Source organism: Carassius carassius, chromosome 35 (assembly GCF_963082965.1).
Source record: "Carassius carassius chromosome 35, fCarCar2.1, whole genome shotgun sequence".
Lineage (NCBI taxonomy): Eukaryota > Metazoa > Chordata > Actinopteri > Cypriniformes > Cyprinidae > Carassius > Carassius carassius.
In genome coordinates this window covers 20,021,570-20,038,330 of record NC_081789.1, presented here as the reverse complement: position 1 = coordinate 20,038,330, position 16,761 = coordinate 20,021,570, and the positions used below count along the sequence as shown (strand labels likewise).

General features: G+C 35.6%; 3 protein-coding genes across 5 annotated transcripts in view; 2 read left to right on the top strand and 1 right to left on the bottom strand.

The window, feature by feature from the left end:
* si:ch211-230g15.5 (polyhomeotic-like protein 3) overlaps positions 1-16,761 on the bottom strand; it is a 28,790-nt gene that overhangs the window by 11,544 nt on the left and 485 nt on the right. The gene's annotated exons all lie outside the window — the stretch shown is intronic.
* On the top strand, positions 144-7,972 carry zgc:194621 (uncharacterized protein LOC795037 homolog). Of its 2 annotated transcripts, none has more exons than XM_059524854.1 (5): positions 144-726; positions 884-942; positions 1,381-1,464; positions 1,751-1,824; positions 7,839-7,972. In XM_059524854.1, the coding sequence occupies exons 1-5, from the start codon at positions 416-418 to the stop codon at positions 7,854-7,856; spliced, it is 546 nt and encodes a 181-aa protein (XP_059380837.1). In that variant the 5' UTR covers positions 144-415; the 3' UTR covers positions 7,857-7,972. The 2 variants fall into 2 exon arrangements, with proteins under 2 accessions (XP_059380837.1, XP_059380836.1); XM_059524853.1 differs by lacking the exon at positions 7,839-7,972 and adding an exon at positions 1,911-4,399 and having other exon boundaries at positions 146-726.
* Positions 7,839-16,749, top strand: LOC132116182 (ski-like protein). The gene is made up of 6 exons (XM_059524850.1): positions 7,839-9,017; positions 12,796-12,884; positions 13,739-13,908; positions 13,985-14,181; positions 14,295-14,507; positions 15,344-16,749. Exons 1-6 carry the CDS (start codon positions 7,959-7,961, stop codon positions 15,551-15,553), a joined length of 1,938 nt encoding a protein of 645 aa, XP_059380833.1. The 5' UTR covers positions 7,839-7,958; the 3' UTR covers positions 15,554-16,749.

The window sequence follows — 16,761 nt, the reverse complement described above, 5'->3', positions numbered from 1 at the left end:
TTATAGGCTACATTTAATTGAATTTAGAATAGCGAGACCAACCACAACAGACTGCACCGCAAAAAATACAAAATGCATTTTAAATATGTAAAAAATATAAGTAAAATATGTAACATAATTAATGCAACTAAGTTGTTGAAGGACCGGTTACTATGGTTTAGCGTGAGGTCAACAGTGTGTCCTGCGCGCTCAGTAATCGGATCAGACACGCGTTGCGCTGTTTCCGGCTGTCCACTAAACTTCACACGCACGGTCTTTATACTTTCTCTAATGTGAGACACCGATTTTTTTTATTAAAATATCTCCTTTATATCAATGGTATAAACCGGTGCATTAAGCTAATCTCGGTTTCTCAATGGAATAAGGACATTTGAACATCATCGGTGAGAGCAGCTGAGAGCTCGAATGCCTCACTATGCCGGACACAAGACTTATAAAGCCGAAACCTGTTGCAACGAAACCTAAGCATGTGAACAAGAAAGCCAGTACAGCTGAAACCACACCTGCAGTCAGAACCAGAGATCTTGGTCACCGCAAAAACAGGGCATCAAGTTGCCCAAGATGCACCCGTGACACCGAATACAAACCGAAAGCAACGGAGAGAAGCAATAAAGCAATAGAGGCGAAACCGGCCGAGACTTCAGCGAGGTCAAAACCTGCGAAATATGCACCGAAGGAACAACCAATGCCAAAAACATATTCGCATGCGCTTTCTGAAATCCACAGGTAGGACAGTGCCAGTGGAAACATATGGTGGATCAGGTCTTTATCCAAGCATCAGCACCAGCCTAAACTGTGTAGTTGCCATATAATCCATTAGAGCTTGTTTTGTAAACTTAATTACTTTTGATCACTGACACTTTCCTATTTTTTTGTGTGACAGTCAAAAGGCATTTACAGTATTTGCACCAAACCCAAAGAAAAGACAAGACATTCAGCAAAGTAGGTATTTTGTGATGCAGCATCTCACTCCGATTTCTTTTTCTTTCTTTCTTTCTTTCTTTCTTTCTTTCTTTCTTTCTTTCTTTCTTTCTTTCTTTCTTTCTTTCTTTCTTTCTTTCTTTCCTTCGCTGAATGGGTGCTTCTTCAATTAGGGGAAAATTTCAAACTCAAAGGATGATTTAATTAATTTATTTATTTTACAAATTGTATTTTTAAATAAAAAATAACCTGTCTCCAGTTATGCTGTTTGGCCAATTACGCCAAAAACAGTCGTCATTGGAAGTGACAAAGGCACATATTAAATCACCCATTAAACTGAATGCATTTTATAAATTTGTGCATAATTAAATATGTGATATTTCCTGTTTTAAGTTTAAAAGTTACAGAAGGTAAGCAAGCAGTCATTGCTCACTGACTGAATTCTTTGTTGTTTAACAGAAGCAGAAGCTGAACTGGCAGCTCTGGAGGATCTGCGCTTGAGTCGGGCCATGGGTTACATTTCCATATCTCCTAGTACTGTGGGTGAGTCATTCAACCAACCATGTCAGAAAACAAATATGAGAAGCCCAGAGTCTGTTTGATAGGAATCAAATAAAATAATTTGTGTTGTGACCACTAGGAGGAGTTAAAGTTCCTTGAATATATTAATAGGTCTGGCACAAGCCTAAAATTAGTGAGTTTGGAAACTGATAAATACTTTACATTATCCTGGGTCACCACATTTGACACAGTCACTTGTTTCTACGCGTGTTCTTCAAATAGAATACATCAATATTGTCTGGTTTAACCATGCTTGCTATTTTCCCAGGTGGGTGCTTAACTCTGGAGGAGGTCAGGGCAAAACAACAACAAGAAATGCAAATCAAGAAAAGACAAAAGCAGGTAAGACCAAATTGATAAGCATTGAACCAGAACTTCTCCATATATAATAAGCACAGTGATCTGATAAATGTCTTTTTCCCTTTCAGGTTAAAAATGTGTTTTAGAAACTTCTTAAGTTGTGGAAAATAATGGTTAGAATACTGCCGACAACAGATGAACATTATATTTATATAGTTTGCTTTGTAATTTTAAAAGTGCAGCTAATCTCCATCGACTTCCTGATGTGACCTTATGTTCTAAATCTATATTCATTAAGTTTTTGTGAAATGTATGACTTTTAGGTTTGTTCTGGTCTGGGTTATGTGTGAGATGTGATTTAAATTCAAATTCTCCCCATTAGACAGTAGACTGACAAATAGGTTGTATATTGAAATCAAAGAATCATTTTCCGAATATAATTACAGTGTGTTTGTTATATTCAGTGCATGCAAATGTTTTGAAAACAGTGTAAACTTATTTTTCTTTCTTTTAAAATGTTAAGTGACAATAATACATTATGTTATTACAATTGCAAAGCATGTGTAGTAATTCATCTTATTTTAGTCTATTATTTCATGCATAAGTCCTCCTGCTGATCTGTTTTTCCTCTGTTTCTTAGCAACAAGGATTTTTCTCTCTTTGTTTTGTCCTATGTGTACATTCTGGTAGCTGTCTGCTTTGAAGGTTCCAAAAATATGAACCAGGGTCCTGTTGCCAGGCAAGAGGAGAGTGAAAACATAATGAAAGGTAGATGATAGGTGAGGGCAATTAAATTAATAAAATAAATTATTAAATCAGACATTATGGAGCTCCACTTTTCCTTGGGAAATTAAAGGAATAGTTCACTCAGAAATGAAAAGAATAATAATAATAAAAATGTAAAAAATGCTGAAAATGTACATCCAAGATTACATTACATTACTTGCTCATCAATGTATCAGTGAATGGGTGCTGTCAAAATGAGAGTCCAAACAGCATTACAATAATCCACAAATAATCCACAAGCAAAAAAAAAAAAAATCTTTTGACTGAAAATTTTTCCTCAGCCAAATCCCATTCCACAGCCATACCTGTCACATTCCTTCTGATCAATGATCAAAAATTCTGATATGAGGTGACATTTTACTCACAATTTAACTTACAGGGGCAGGCTACTTTCTTTTTACCTTTGTAATGGCATAATTAAAAAAAATATCTTTATAAGCTTTTTAAAATTAATCTATTTTAAACAATAGCCTGATAAGAAGTAGAGTAAGACAAATAAGTTACCAATCATATGAAATTAGTATAAAAAAAAAACAAAAACTAATTTTTACTAGTGAGGGTGCACAGAAAACCACAAAAAGTGGCTTATATGAAGGCTACATTTTCAGACGTTTAATGAGGCTCAGATGTGGCATGAGTCCAATTAAATTCATACATTTATGTGGAGATTAATGTTTTACATATAAAATTTTGAATACAGAAATATTAAATGATTTAAATAACTGAAATTATACGCTAAAATTTAAACTTAATCCGCCTGCAGGCAGCCGGCAACTCACTGATTTTATCACTGAATCATTAATTCAACTGATTCGTTCGAACAGCTGATTCATTCAGGAATGAAGCAAGTGACTTATTTTGTGAATGGGTAATCATGAATCACTGACTCACTAGATTCGTTCAAAATCCTACTTTCATTTAATTAATGAAACTCGTGTTTGCTTTTAGAGATGCGAAGGCTGAGCTGTTACTAAGTAATAGAGCAAAATCAGAACATGTTTATTGAACTGTTGTATTAAATCGATATCACATTTGGAAAACTCCCTTAATAACTATTAAAAGCTGTCACTGTCACTTTCCTTATCACGATCTGTGGGAGCATAGAAACTGAGAGCACATGAGTGAGTTCTCAAGACTCTGACTGTGGATGATGCGAGCATCACTATGTTGTCACTGAAGCTGAAACCGTGGTGGGGATGATTTTTGGTGCTCCAGCAGAACAACAACGACAACAATGCGCTACATGTTTATTTTTCCCTATTTTTTTTTTTTTTCAGTTGACGGAAATCCGTGGTAGATTCACTGTAATTAACGGAAATCCGTCGTAGCGACGGAGAACTATAATCCCTGCACATGACTCAAATCCTTCAGTTAATGTCTTGTGAAGTGAAAAGCAGTATGTTTGTAATAAACAAATGAATCATTTAGGTGTTTCAATCTCATCGCTTCTGGGCAAAATACCACTCCACAACCCATAATTACACCTCCTCCAAATGAAAGAGGATTCATTGTTGAGCAAGTGATGTAATGCTGAATTTCTCCAAATCTGTTCCAATGAAGAAACAAACTCATCTACATCTCGAATGGCTTGAGGGTGAGAACATTTTTGGGTGAACTATTCCTTTAATCTAGTACTAGGTCTCAGTCCCTTCTTCAGTCATCAGTTGCCGCAGTTTTTCACCTACTCTCACTCTAAAGATACAGTGTGTCAGTGATGTTGATTTTAGGTCACATTTAATAACTTGAGTTTGCACTGCACATAATACATAAACCTTGACTGTATGGCTTTAAGTTTCAAATAGATATTAAAAATATTTCTCTTGGGTCTCTTTCTGGATGAGTTGAATCACTTGTTTTGCCTCCAGGTCACTTAACCTACTGCTTTTCAAACCTTTGCAATTTTCATATTCAATTTAAAAACATCTGAGAAACTGTTGTTGTTTATTGCCATGCACTGAAACTCTCTTAAATGGTTTCTCTGAGAGTCTGGAAGTAATGAAAAGTAAAAGGCAAAGGCCCCCGAAAGGACATTAAATTATCTCAGACAGAACAAAAACAAACACAAAACAGCTTTCCTGGAAAACATGCAGAGTTGGCCAACCAGTGTTACATATATTTTCGTAATGGGCTTTAAATATCTTTAAATTGTATTTTTGCTTAAATAAAAGAGATTTAGGTAAGGGATATAATTGTTCTATGCTTAGGCTACATTCTTTCTTTCTACCACACAGCTGTACAAAAGTCTAACCATCAGGGTGTTTCCTCTGAATTGAGTAATCCAGGCATAGGTCAGGGTGTGAACAACATGTTAGCAGCTAAACTATAGAAATGCAAACCTCGACACAAATGAAAGTCAAATTAGAGCCATTTGCCTTATGCTAATGTACACATGGAAAAGGACACAAAGAAGAAAGAGAATGCAAATTGATGTCTGAAAGTATCATTTAACATTTTTTTTAACAGAAAGTAAATAAATATTCATGCTCACAAAAATTGCGTGGTTAGTGAGGCAACTACATTCATTAACACAACCACCTTCTAATAAAAATGTGTTTACATTCCTCTTTATATATATATATATATATATATATATATATATATATATATATATATATATATATATATATATATATATATATATATATATATATATATATATATATATATATATAAAGATTTAGACAGTGTTAAAGGTAAATCAAAAGCTTTCAATGTTTACATTTACTTAATTCCAGCTGGACAATGCAAAGCACTATGGCATAATTCCCCCAATACACTGAAAACACATGTATCTACATATATATATATATATGTAGAAAATACTAGCTGCAGTATGTGGACATGACTGATAAAAATATATATTGGCAATCTAGTAAGTTATTAAGAATAAGTGCAAAAAAAAACATTTACACAAGGATACGAGGGCTAATTATCAGACAGGAAAGCTGTCACAAAGGCCATCTTAGTAATTAGAAATTTAGAGACAAAGGTCCAATTTAGTTAAAAACTAAGTGTTAAAATAGTTTAAAATCTGAGAATTGTGTTTTCCAAATTTAAATTTCATTAGCATAATACTATATTCTTGGGTATACATTCAGTATACTATTCAATTTACACCTAAAATGCAGCTACTATTTCTAATAGTAATTAATTGTTTTTTTTATAACTGTTACAATTTTTATAAGGTGGGACTCTAACAGTCCCCTATTGGTGTTTTGTTCATTTTAAAATGTCTTGATACATTTGAATATTTCATAATTTTTTGCTCTGTTAGCCTGTATTTATGAAACAACAATATAACCAATAAAAAATCTTATCACAATAATTCGTGTATGTTTACCGCACATAAACCCTAGCTAGTCACAGACTTCCTACTCTTGCTACGGTTGCTACGGTTGTACTCGGTAGAAGCGACCGAATGGCAATCAGCGATTGGACAGTTGAAAATTCATTCAGAGAGCTCCCCCAATCAGTGATTGGTTTAAAGGCGGAACTTATAGGAATGCGGGTAACGCCCCCAGACCGCGAGACAGACTTCCTCCGCTAAATCACGCCGTCTAGCCGTGGCACCCGTCGGGTGACGTAGGTTGTTGGGTTGTGGATTGACGTCTAGTCTATCAGCATGAAGTCCGCTCCAGTGTTATCGGTGTCAGGGCGACGGGCGCGCGCTTTGCTGTGAACTCCGACACGGAATCCCGTGGTGTAAAATACGATTATTTCCTTATATTCTCGGTCAAAACAACGCTGAATTCACACTTCTGATTTAAAGGTAAGCTTTGAATGCATGTTGTTTCTCGGTTTACTTTCTCTATAACGAAAGCACGTATTTTCAATATTTAATATTTCAGTATATTACATGATCATTCACATATTAATTTCCTCATATGATTGCCTGCAGTGTCTTTAACGTTACACGAAATGTATTTAGCGTATAAAATCTAAAAGGATTATTTTCGACTGTTTCAGTTTAATTTTACATTAGATATTTTCTAATATTGACATACGCTATTTGATAATCGACAGTAATCGACTACGGTTGTAGTTTATTTCCTTCAAGCGCTGTTAGACAAATGTTCAATGTAGGCTGTTTTTTCATCATCGCGGTGATCATATTTCACACCAGCAGAACCTAAATATTTTTATCACCATTAAATCTACAGAATCCCACGTTTTTTTTCCCCCGCAATGAAATCTTCTCGACGGGTGCCTTCACAGTTTGTTGTGAAATGTGAAAGTCTCATAGGTGTGGGAACATATGGGGGTAGTCCCGCAGAGGTCTCTGGCACGAGTGAATGTCATTACCAAGGCATTGGGGGGATGGGCGGAGCTTTATGAAGAGGGCGGGGCCTCTCGCTGTCAGGGGGGTGTAAGTCTGACACGGTCTGATACATACAGTCACACGACTAACGAAACACATTTAAACTGTTTTAAAACAACGAGACTAATACTATTAACCCTTCCTGGAAACGAGTTTAGGCTCTTTATAATTATTTAAAATAAACTGTTTTGTGAATGACATGGGAAATGTCCACCCCAGTGCACTTTTTATTCATATTTTCTTTTACATTTAATGTTTTCATTTTAGTAAAGGGTTTAGCGATTTTTTTGTGTGTTTTTGAAATAAATATATATATATATATATATATATATATATAATTAATGTTTATTTCTTTTTATTTTAGTTATTTTAGTTCATCAGGAAAAATTAGAAAAGTTGCTTTGTCAACTAGCTGAGATAGAAAGTTTAATATATATATATTTTAATTTAATTTAATTTTAGTTCATGTTTATTTTATTTCAAGTAGTATATAATAAAAATATTAATAAATATATTAATATATATTTATTTATTAACATTTATTTTAAGATACAGAAATGTTTTTAATGGTCTCTTAGTTTTAGTAAACTATAATAACATTGGTTCACATTTTATGTTAATGCAGAAATTCAAGTTTATGACATGTCTGTGATTCAAAAAATCCATTTTACAAAATAAATATTATATTATTAAATAAATATTTACATATTATGCAATATTTTTATATAAGATCAAAGTAATGTATTATATTTGATTGTTTTAGTTTATACATTTTTGTTTTCAAAATATTTCTTTATCTTATAACAATTCATTTAAAAAAAAATCATAAAAGGTGCCTGATTAGTTTTACTATTCAATAGTACTATTAAGTACTATTACTATTAATTTACTATATATTATGTTTTTTTTTTTTAATCATTAGTAATCTGTGATGCTTGTTTTGATTTCTCAGCCATCTGGGACGTGTTGAAGACCTACTATGATCCACATATAAAAAGCACTGCATTCCTGACACTTCCTCTGTGTATCTTCTGGTCCCCGAAGACAGCTTAGTGATATCCATAAAGGCATTATGGCGACTACCGAGAACAAGCGCCAAGACCTCCCCAAGGAACAGGCACTTCTTAAAATGCCATTAAAGAGGTTGATGCGAGACAAAGCCGTGGACAGCACACCCATGAAGAAACGTGTGATGGCTGCTCTCAATTTATCCTGCAAAAAGATCCCAGAAACCTCTCTCGGTTATCAGGCCTCGAAGGCAACGAACAAAATGGAGGCCAATCCGGATCTGAGTCCTGGTTTGAAGCACACTCTAGCGCAGTTCTCTCTGAGCAGCCAGTGTTCCCTCGGTGGCCCGGCAGCGTTCACTGGTCATCATGGTCAGTATAAGATAGCGCCACCTCTGGCTCAGGGAGGTATGGCAGGGGGACCCGTTCTAGTTCCTCCTGACAGGTCGACAGACCTTGTCCTCTGCTGTCTGGAGGGCGAATCAATCTCCTGCTTCTCTGTAGGAGGCGAACTGCGTCTTTGTCTGCCCCAGCTGCTCAACACTGTCCTGCGGGAATTCTCGTTGCAACAGATCAACTCTGTGTGTGACCAGCTGTATTTGTTCTGTTCCCGCTGCGATGCCACACAGTTACACATCCTCAAAACGCTGGGCATCCTTCCTCCAGGGACTCCATCCTGCGGCCTCATCACGCTGACCGATGCCCAGCGTCTCTGCAACACCCTGCTGCATCCGGGTGAGGAACCCTCTCGTGATTCACACAAAGGGCATGGTGATAGAGAGGAGGAAGAGAAAGACGGCGAGGAATCTGGAGGATTTTGGGTGGAACACCAGTGTCTGGGCAAGTGTCAAGGCCTGTTTGTACCCCAGCTTTACTCCAGCCCGGATGCGCACTGTATCCGCTGTTCCCAATGCCGGATGCTCTTCTGCCCGGAGCGCTTTGTCATGCACTCCCACCGACAGCCAGACAAACGCACATGTCACTGGGGCTTCGATTCAGCCAAGTGGGCCTGCTATCTGCAGCTGGCACAGAGACATCTGGGAACAGCAGATGAAGAAAAGCTAAATAAATCTCTGGAGGATATGAAGGTGAAGTTCCAACAAGAGAAGAGGCAGCCACATGTGGTAATTATCTATTATTTGCAATCTATATTCATTTAGAAATAAGGAAGTTAATGTATTGGAGGAGTACAACAAAATATGAAAAAAACCTTCTATATTTTCATTAAAAAAATATTTTTTTAGCACCATTAAGAGTTATTAGAGGCATTATTTGATTTTTTTTTTTTACATTATGTATATTTTGTACAATCAAAATGTTTTTTTTTATAATTAAATATAAGATGATTTCTTAATCGTTATAATAAGTAAGAAAGGTAAGTAGTAAATGTAACAGTGCGAAAAAGATTAATAGGTTACAGTTTTTTATTTTTTGTTGAAAAAGAAAAAAAAACAGTGTGAAATTTAGGAAAAAAGGGGCAGGGTGGAATATATGCATATATGTTTATTTTTCCTTTTTCTTAAGTTCTTAAAGGTCCCGTTCTTCGTGATCCCATGTTTTAAACTTTAGTTAGTGTGTAATGTTGTTGTTAGAGTATAAATAATATCTGTAAAATTCTAAAGCTCAAAGTTCAATGCCAAGCGAGATATTTTATTTAACAGAATTTGCCTACAAAAAACGACCCGTTTGGACTACATCCCTCTAGTTCCTACAGCAATGACGTCACTAAAACAGTTTTTTGACTAACCTCCGCTCAAATGAATACACAAACAGGGGGGCGTGGCCTTGGTGCGCTCCGACGGAGAAGAGGAAGAGCTGCGTTTGTGTTTGTTGCCATGTCGTCGAAACGCTGTTTTTTTCATCTCGGAGTCCAATCACCTTTGTTTGGGCTTCCCAGGGAAGCTGTCCTTGGAGATTAATGGTTACAATTTATGTTTAATTCGGTTCCCAAAAATTATAATCCACATGTAAAACTATGTGCAGCACATTTTGCTGAGGACAGCTTCCTCAATCTCAATCAGTTTAATGCCGGATTCGCACAAAGATTATTCTTGAAAATGGAGCAGTTCCCTCTTTGTTTATGGACCACAACCGGTAAGTGTATTTTATTATTTAAGTTGGTGCGTTTAACAGTTTCTGTAACTTATTACACAAAGGACAACGCTGTTTAGCTTTGTTAACTAGATGTTAGGGCTGTGCAAAAAAATCGAATTCGATTTTCATGCGCATCTCGTCAGTAAAAACGCTCCTGTGATTATAAGTACATCTCCAGCACGTGCGTTCAGATCAGCATTGCCAGGATTTCAAAACAAATCCTACCCACTTGCTTCTCAAAACTAACCCAATCGCGTTTCCAGGAGGGCCGTGTGCGCTCAGCTGGTGTCGAATCACAACACAGGAACCGCTGGCACAATCAGAACTCGTTACGTATTTCTGAAGGAGGGACTTCATAGAACAAGGAAGTCATCAACCCGTTTTTATGACAGTGAAAACAGCGGTATTCAGATAGGTGAATTGTGTGAAAAATACTGTTTTTTTACATGCAAAACATAAACACATGTTATAATGCACACTGTAAACACAATCAAAGTTTCAAAAAACCACGAAAAACGGGACCTTTAATAAATTTAAATGTAAAAAAAAAAAAAGCTTAGGTTACAGTTTATTTAAATAAAACAAAAGAATAGATAGATAGATTGATAGATTGACAGACAGACAGAAAGAAAGATACATAGATAGATAGATCAACCGATATGCAAGTTATTGTGGCTAAAGCATTTGCAGCCGAGAAAGCTTGAAAGACCATATTTGTCCAAGTCCCAAAATTTGAGAAATGTTTTGAGTGGAAAGTAAACAGCAAATCTAATGTTGGGTCAGCTGAATCCAGCTCTCATGCTGCACCAGATGTTTCCCTCCGAAGGAAATGGATGAATGTGGTCAGAGCAGGTCACTAGACTCTCAAATTCCTTTCACAAACAGCGGGAGCCACGGCAACAGGGGAGAGAAACAGAGAGAGGAGAGTGGGTGGGAGGGAGAAAAGAGAGAGAAAAAACTGTTGAGGGAAGAAAGAGTGAAAGAGATCGAGAAAGGGAGTGAAAGAGAATGGTTGGGACATTCTGTTACATGTGCCTGCAGAGTATTGCTCCCCCTTTACTGGCCCAGCACTCACCCTGCAGGACCTCTATCACCAGCCAATCAGAGAGCGAACCCCTGGCCCCAGCCTCCCTCTCAGCCAATCAAATCTTAGCACATTCAGTAAATTCCTTTTTCATTATAATGCTTAGCCAGAGACTCAACAACATCCCCAGCAACTGCTGTTCTCAGACAGACCCATTTTCCCAGATACAAACTAGACTTTCTGTTTACATTTAATATATAATACTGATACTTATTAGATTTAATATACCCCTAGAGACAATAAAAAAGTGCAATAAAATAAAATGTGTCTGTCTAGCAAACAAAATTAATTTTAGTTTTGTCTGTCTCTATCTATCTATCTATCTATCTATCTATCTATCTATCTATCTATCTGTCTGTCTGTCTGTCTGTCTGTCTGTCTGTCTGTCTGTCTGTCTGTCCGTCTGTCTGTCTGTCGGTCTGTTTGTTTTATCCATCCATCTATCCATCCATCCATCCATCCATCCATCCATCCATCCATCCATCCATCCATCCATCCATCTATCTATCTATCTATCTATCTATCTATCTATCTATCTATCTATCTATCTATCTATCTATCTATCTATCTATCTATCTATCTATCTATCTATCTATCGATCTATCTATCTATCTATCTATCTATCTATCTATCACACTGTAATGTTCATGTCAATGACAATGTTAAGGCCAAGGCAGGAAGACTAACTGATATTTGACTATAATTGAACTTTATAGTCAAATCTGGTGCAAGGTCACAAATGAATCATGTCATTGAAGTGCATTAAGAGTGACCATCCTGCTCATGTCCCTTTGTAAATAGCAGCGTAGATTAGAGTCCTCGTGCCATGAGCGCCACGTGACGGCCCCCAGACAGCACACCCTTCCCCCATCCAGAGGCGTCTGGAGCTCTCGCACATGACTTCACATGTAAATGTATGAAAGAGTGTATGTGTTTTTTTAATAAACCTGTATTGCTTGTTTTGTTTCTAAGAGACACACACCAAACCGTTCTTACCACTGGTATACAGTTTCAAACGTATGCTTACAAAGGCTTTATTTCCATAGCAGAACCATGTATCGCGTGAAGAACAGTTTCAGGGCCGTACTTCATAACCACAGCGGAGGGACTTTTGAGTACACGTGTGAATTGTTATATTATGACCATAAAGGAAATTTTTGTCTCTTTGTTGTGTGGGTGTGTAGTTTATATTTTTTTAAAGGTCCACATGCTCTAAGCGTGCATGTGGTGTGCAAGCTGGTCGCTGAGGCTTTATGACAGATCAGATGGCCTATTTACATTAAAGCGGCTTACGTTACCGGCTGTTGATGGGAGAAAGGTCCATATTTCCTCCAGTATTCAGATTCAAGTTTCTGTCCTATATTAGGGAGTGCAACATTACCACACGGCCTGTAAAACATTTCAGAATGAGAGAGTTAATCCAGGATGAGCTTTCACAATGATATAAAGTCTTATTTAAATATTTCTAGACCTGGCTTGTCTATTGTAATAGAATTAATCATAAGAACTAAATGTATGTGTGCAGAAGTGACACAGTTCATACTTGTGTGCTTTAGGAGGTTGCTTAAGCAAGTATAGGGATTAAATCAATGTTCACTGAGTGAGAATACTCAATGTGACTTCTAATACGTTAAGAGCAATCTGCATTAACATACAATGGGTTAATCAATATCTTTTTGTTAGTGAAACCAGGCTAACGAGTTCTTTTTATCTCTCTCTTTCAGGAAATATCTTCACCGACTTTTGTGTTTGACTCACATTTGCTTGCCAGTCTTAAGGAGGACCCTGGTGATGTTGACTTGATGTGGCAAAGGTTCAGTTCATTCGCAAATATTATTCAATATATATCAGAAAAATCTGATCCTGGCCATATTTCTTCCATTTTGTTATCAAAATAACACAGCACAAAGAAAAAGATTAAAAAAAAGATTATTTTGTACTCTTTGACATTATTTTACACTATTCATTACTGTAAAACAATGAATTAGTGCAATTCAGTGGATGTTGCACTTTTTTAGTTTATTTGTCATTTTCATTGTTCTCTGTAATCATTCTCATGACCTAAAAAAATCAAAATACAATTCAATAAAATGAATGTAAATGACCTACAATTAAAAGGTTCATTGTTCTCACTGGTGACTCATTTCCTCATAATTATTAAAATAATAAAAAATGTAAATAAATTAAAATGCTTTGGTTTGAATTAAACAAACTTTTTACAAAAAGATAATAAATAATGATTAAATAAATACATAATTGCTATTTTAATATAAATATTGTACAATTTGTGGTAATATGCTTAATTGTAATGAAAATAATTTAATCAATCTTAATAATGCTAAAATAGGCACTGCTGTCTGTAAAATATAATTTTCTTTATATTTTGAGGGTGAAATCTGATCTGGACTTTTTAGAAGCAGTGTTATTTTAGCATCAGATGAGATAATTATAGTTTAATTAAAATGTATATTTTGAATTAGATTTTATTTGTATATTTTGTTTTGATTTATTTATTTTTTTTGTATATTTTATTTACATTTTTATTTTAGGTAAAGCTTTATAGTAATTTAGATTTTGTCATTTTTAATATTACTGCAGTAATTCTGCCGTTGGAAGTAGTTTTAGTACAAAACAGCAAGTAACTTCTCGTATTGTTTTCCTCCCCAGCTTGTACCAGTACATGCCTGACAAGCTGGAAGGTAATTGCTTGGAACAACACCCTGAGTATGTGCCTGGGAAGGAAATGGGGTCTCCAGGAACAGAGACGCTCAGGGATAGTCAAGATGAAAAGAATCTGGAAGCACATGACACTGATCCAAAGACCCCCACCTATGCAGGTTTTTTTGCTTCCACCACAAGTCACATTGCACAAAAAAACGTACATGTTCTTAATGAGAGATCTAACTGACACAGGGCAAGAAAAACATGGCCAGTCAGATGATGACAGTCCAGACGAATGGCAGAAAGTAGATCCGGCAGCTTATAAGCGGATGGGTGGTGTGACTGTGGAGCACAGTAAGGATGGCATGGTGATGGAGCTTCTTCAGATGTACAGCGCGCAACACGACAAACTTCAGTCAACACTACGCAGACAGAAGCAGCTTGAAAAGGTTTTTACCCCGACTAGATTACATTACAGCACACTTAATGTCTGTTTTTAGCACCTCCAGAAGGTGTGTGTGAGTATCTTATGACTCTTTCTCACTCTGGTACTTGTGAACAGGAGCTGCAGGCTCTCCGTCAAGGTGAAGCCACAGACCGCTGTGACCTACACGGGGAGCTGGAGGCGGTTCAGACTGAACACGCTCAGAGGCTTGGTGAAGTCCAGCAGGAACAGAGAAAGTTAAAGTCGCGACTTGAGCAGCTGAGGCAGCAAGGCTGCAGATGCAAAGAGCTGGCTACTGAGCCACACCAGGAAACTATCTATGCCAAACAGGTACAGACCAATCACAAACATCCACACAAGTCCTTATCAGGTTCACCATTTCATTTGTCATATGTTCTTTTCATACAATCGTTTAGGATAAAATGTAATTTAATTGTAAAGAAGCCTCTTATGCTAAAATCTTAATTTATTCCTGTGATGGCAAAGCTGAATTTTCTGCATCATTACTCCAGGCTTCAGTGCCACATGATCCTTCAGAAATCATTCAAATATTCTGATTTGGTGCTTAAGAAACATTTCTTCTTATCAATGTTGAAAACAATTGTGCTGCTTAATATTTTTTTGTGGAAGTCTTGATATATATATATATTTTTTTCACAATTCTTTAATAAATAGAAAGTTCAAAGGATCGGCATTTTTTAAAGATCGAAATCTTTGGTAGCATTGTAAGTAATTTTGAAAAATAATTTCTTAAAAAAGACTAGTATTATTGACTCCAAATGAATGGTTGGGATAAAAAACATTTTAAAGTTATATAGCATATATATATATATATAAGTATAAGAATATATAAGAAAACAGTATTGTTGTCTAATATTATTATTTAAAGTAACAAAGTTCAAAGAACATAACATTTATTTGAAATAAAAAGATTATCTATTTAATAAAAAAATAAATAATGTATTCTTGCTGAATAAAGGTATTAGTATCTTTAAAAAATAAATAAATTATATATATATATATATATATATTTTTTTTCTTTTTTAACAGTACAATATATATTTATATCAACATAAAATATATTTCTTAAATAAAATATTATACATTTTGCATCCCAAACCCTATAGTTTAAAGTGTATCACTGACCACTGGCATCCTGTGTTTAGTTATCAGAGCTGCGTCAGAGGCTGGACCGTGCTGAGGAAGACCGCGGGGAGCTGCAGGAAGAGCTACGCAGAGAGCAAGAAGCCAGGGAGAGGCTGGAGCGAACCATCTCTGAGCTCAAACATCAGATGAGGGAATCTGCCCACCCTGCTTCAATGGACAGTCCCATCTCTTCACCCTGTAGCGACACACACATGTCCCCGACACCTTAACATTGTCCAACCCGCAATCTGATTACTGTGATCAAGAGTCATTTTGGAATGGTGTCTCCGTTTTGGAATTGGATGCCAAATTAGTTTTTATTGCAGTTCTAGGGAACAATTATACAATTCTGGTCGTCCTGAGTAGGTTTGGGTTAATGCTGTGAATCTGTTGAGTAACTATCGAGTTGAACTGGTTTTATTTTGGACATGTGAATAAGAATTTTTGGTGTTTTGATACAAATTCAGTAGTTAGAAACATTATGCAAGCCACTAAACCTGCAAGCGTACAATCAACACCATCCATTTTGGGTTATAAGTGCTAGGACTACTGATATCGAATGAATTATTATTATTTTGTTAAATATTGGAATTGTTTAAAAATGTATATCACAACTGATATTGTTTCTAAAAATATTTATTGTTTATGGATAAATGTTATGTGAATAATCTTATGTCAAAGTATACATATTTAACATTCTTTTTGCCATATTTTGTTTGTATTTTATGTAGGTTATGCTCATTATGAATGTACAAAATATATGCATGTGTACTTTCATAAAATATGGATAAATATACTATGTTTACACTGTGGTATAAAGTTCAGAGAATGTTTTCTATGCCATTTACAGTGAATGTTTGCCTCTCTTGATGACCAACAGATTTTTTTTCTCTCTCTCATTTCGGAGACTTTTAACACAGAAAAAAAGAAGAAAATTATAGATTTTAAAACTGATGTTAAATGTTACAACACTCATTACCACTACATTTACAGTATATGCCATGGTTCTTGTACTTTACAGTCTATAAACCGTCTAGATAAACAGGTCTGTATGTACTTTGCTCAGAGAAAGATGTGTTATTCTTCTATGTGTGAGAAAGAAAATTATGTATTGCTATTGTTTGCTGTAACTGACAATCAGCTTGTTTATCTGTAATAGCTTTTATATCAAAAATTTAACAGTTCAGATGAATTAAATAGTTGCTACCTCATACAAAAACATACAGATATATACATAGAAATGCTATAGGTTGTGTATTTGTGTAAAGAAGTGGATGGATGGAGTAGTCAGTCTGATAAATACCTCATGCTGCTGCTATGATATTTCTTAATATGATTTTCTTCCTTTTTATAGTTTCCAGATTACTTAAAGATGCATGTGAGATTGAATAAATATATAATATAAATAAAATACAGATATACTGAGTATTGTTTCCTT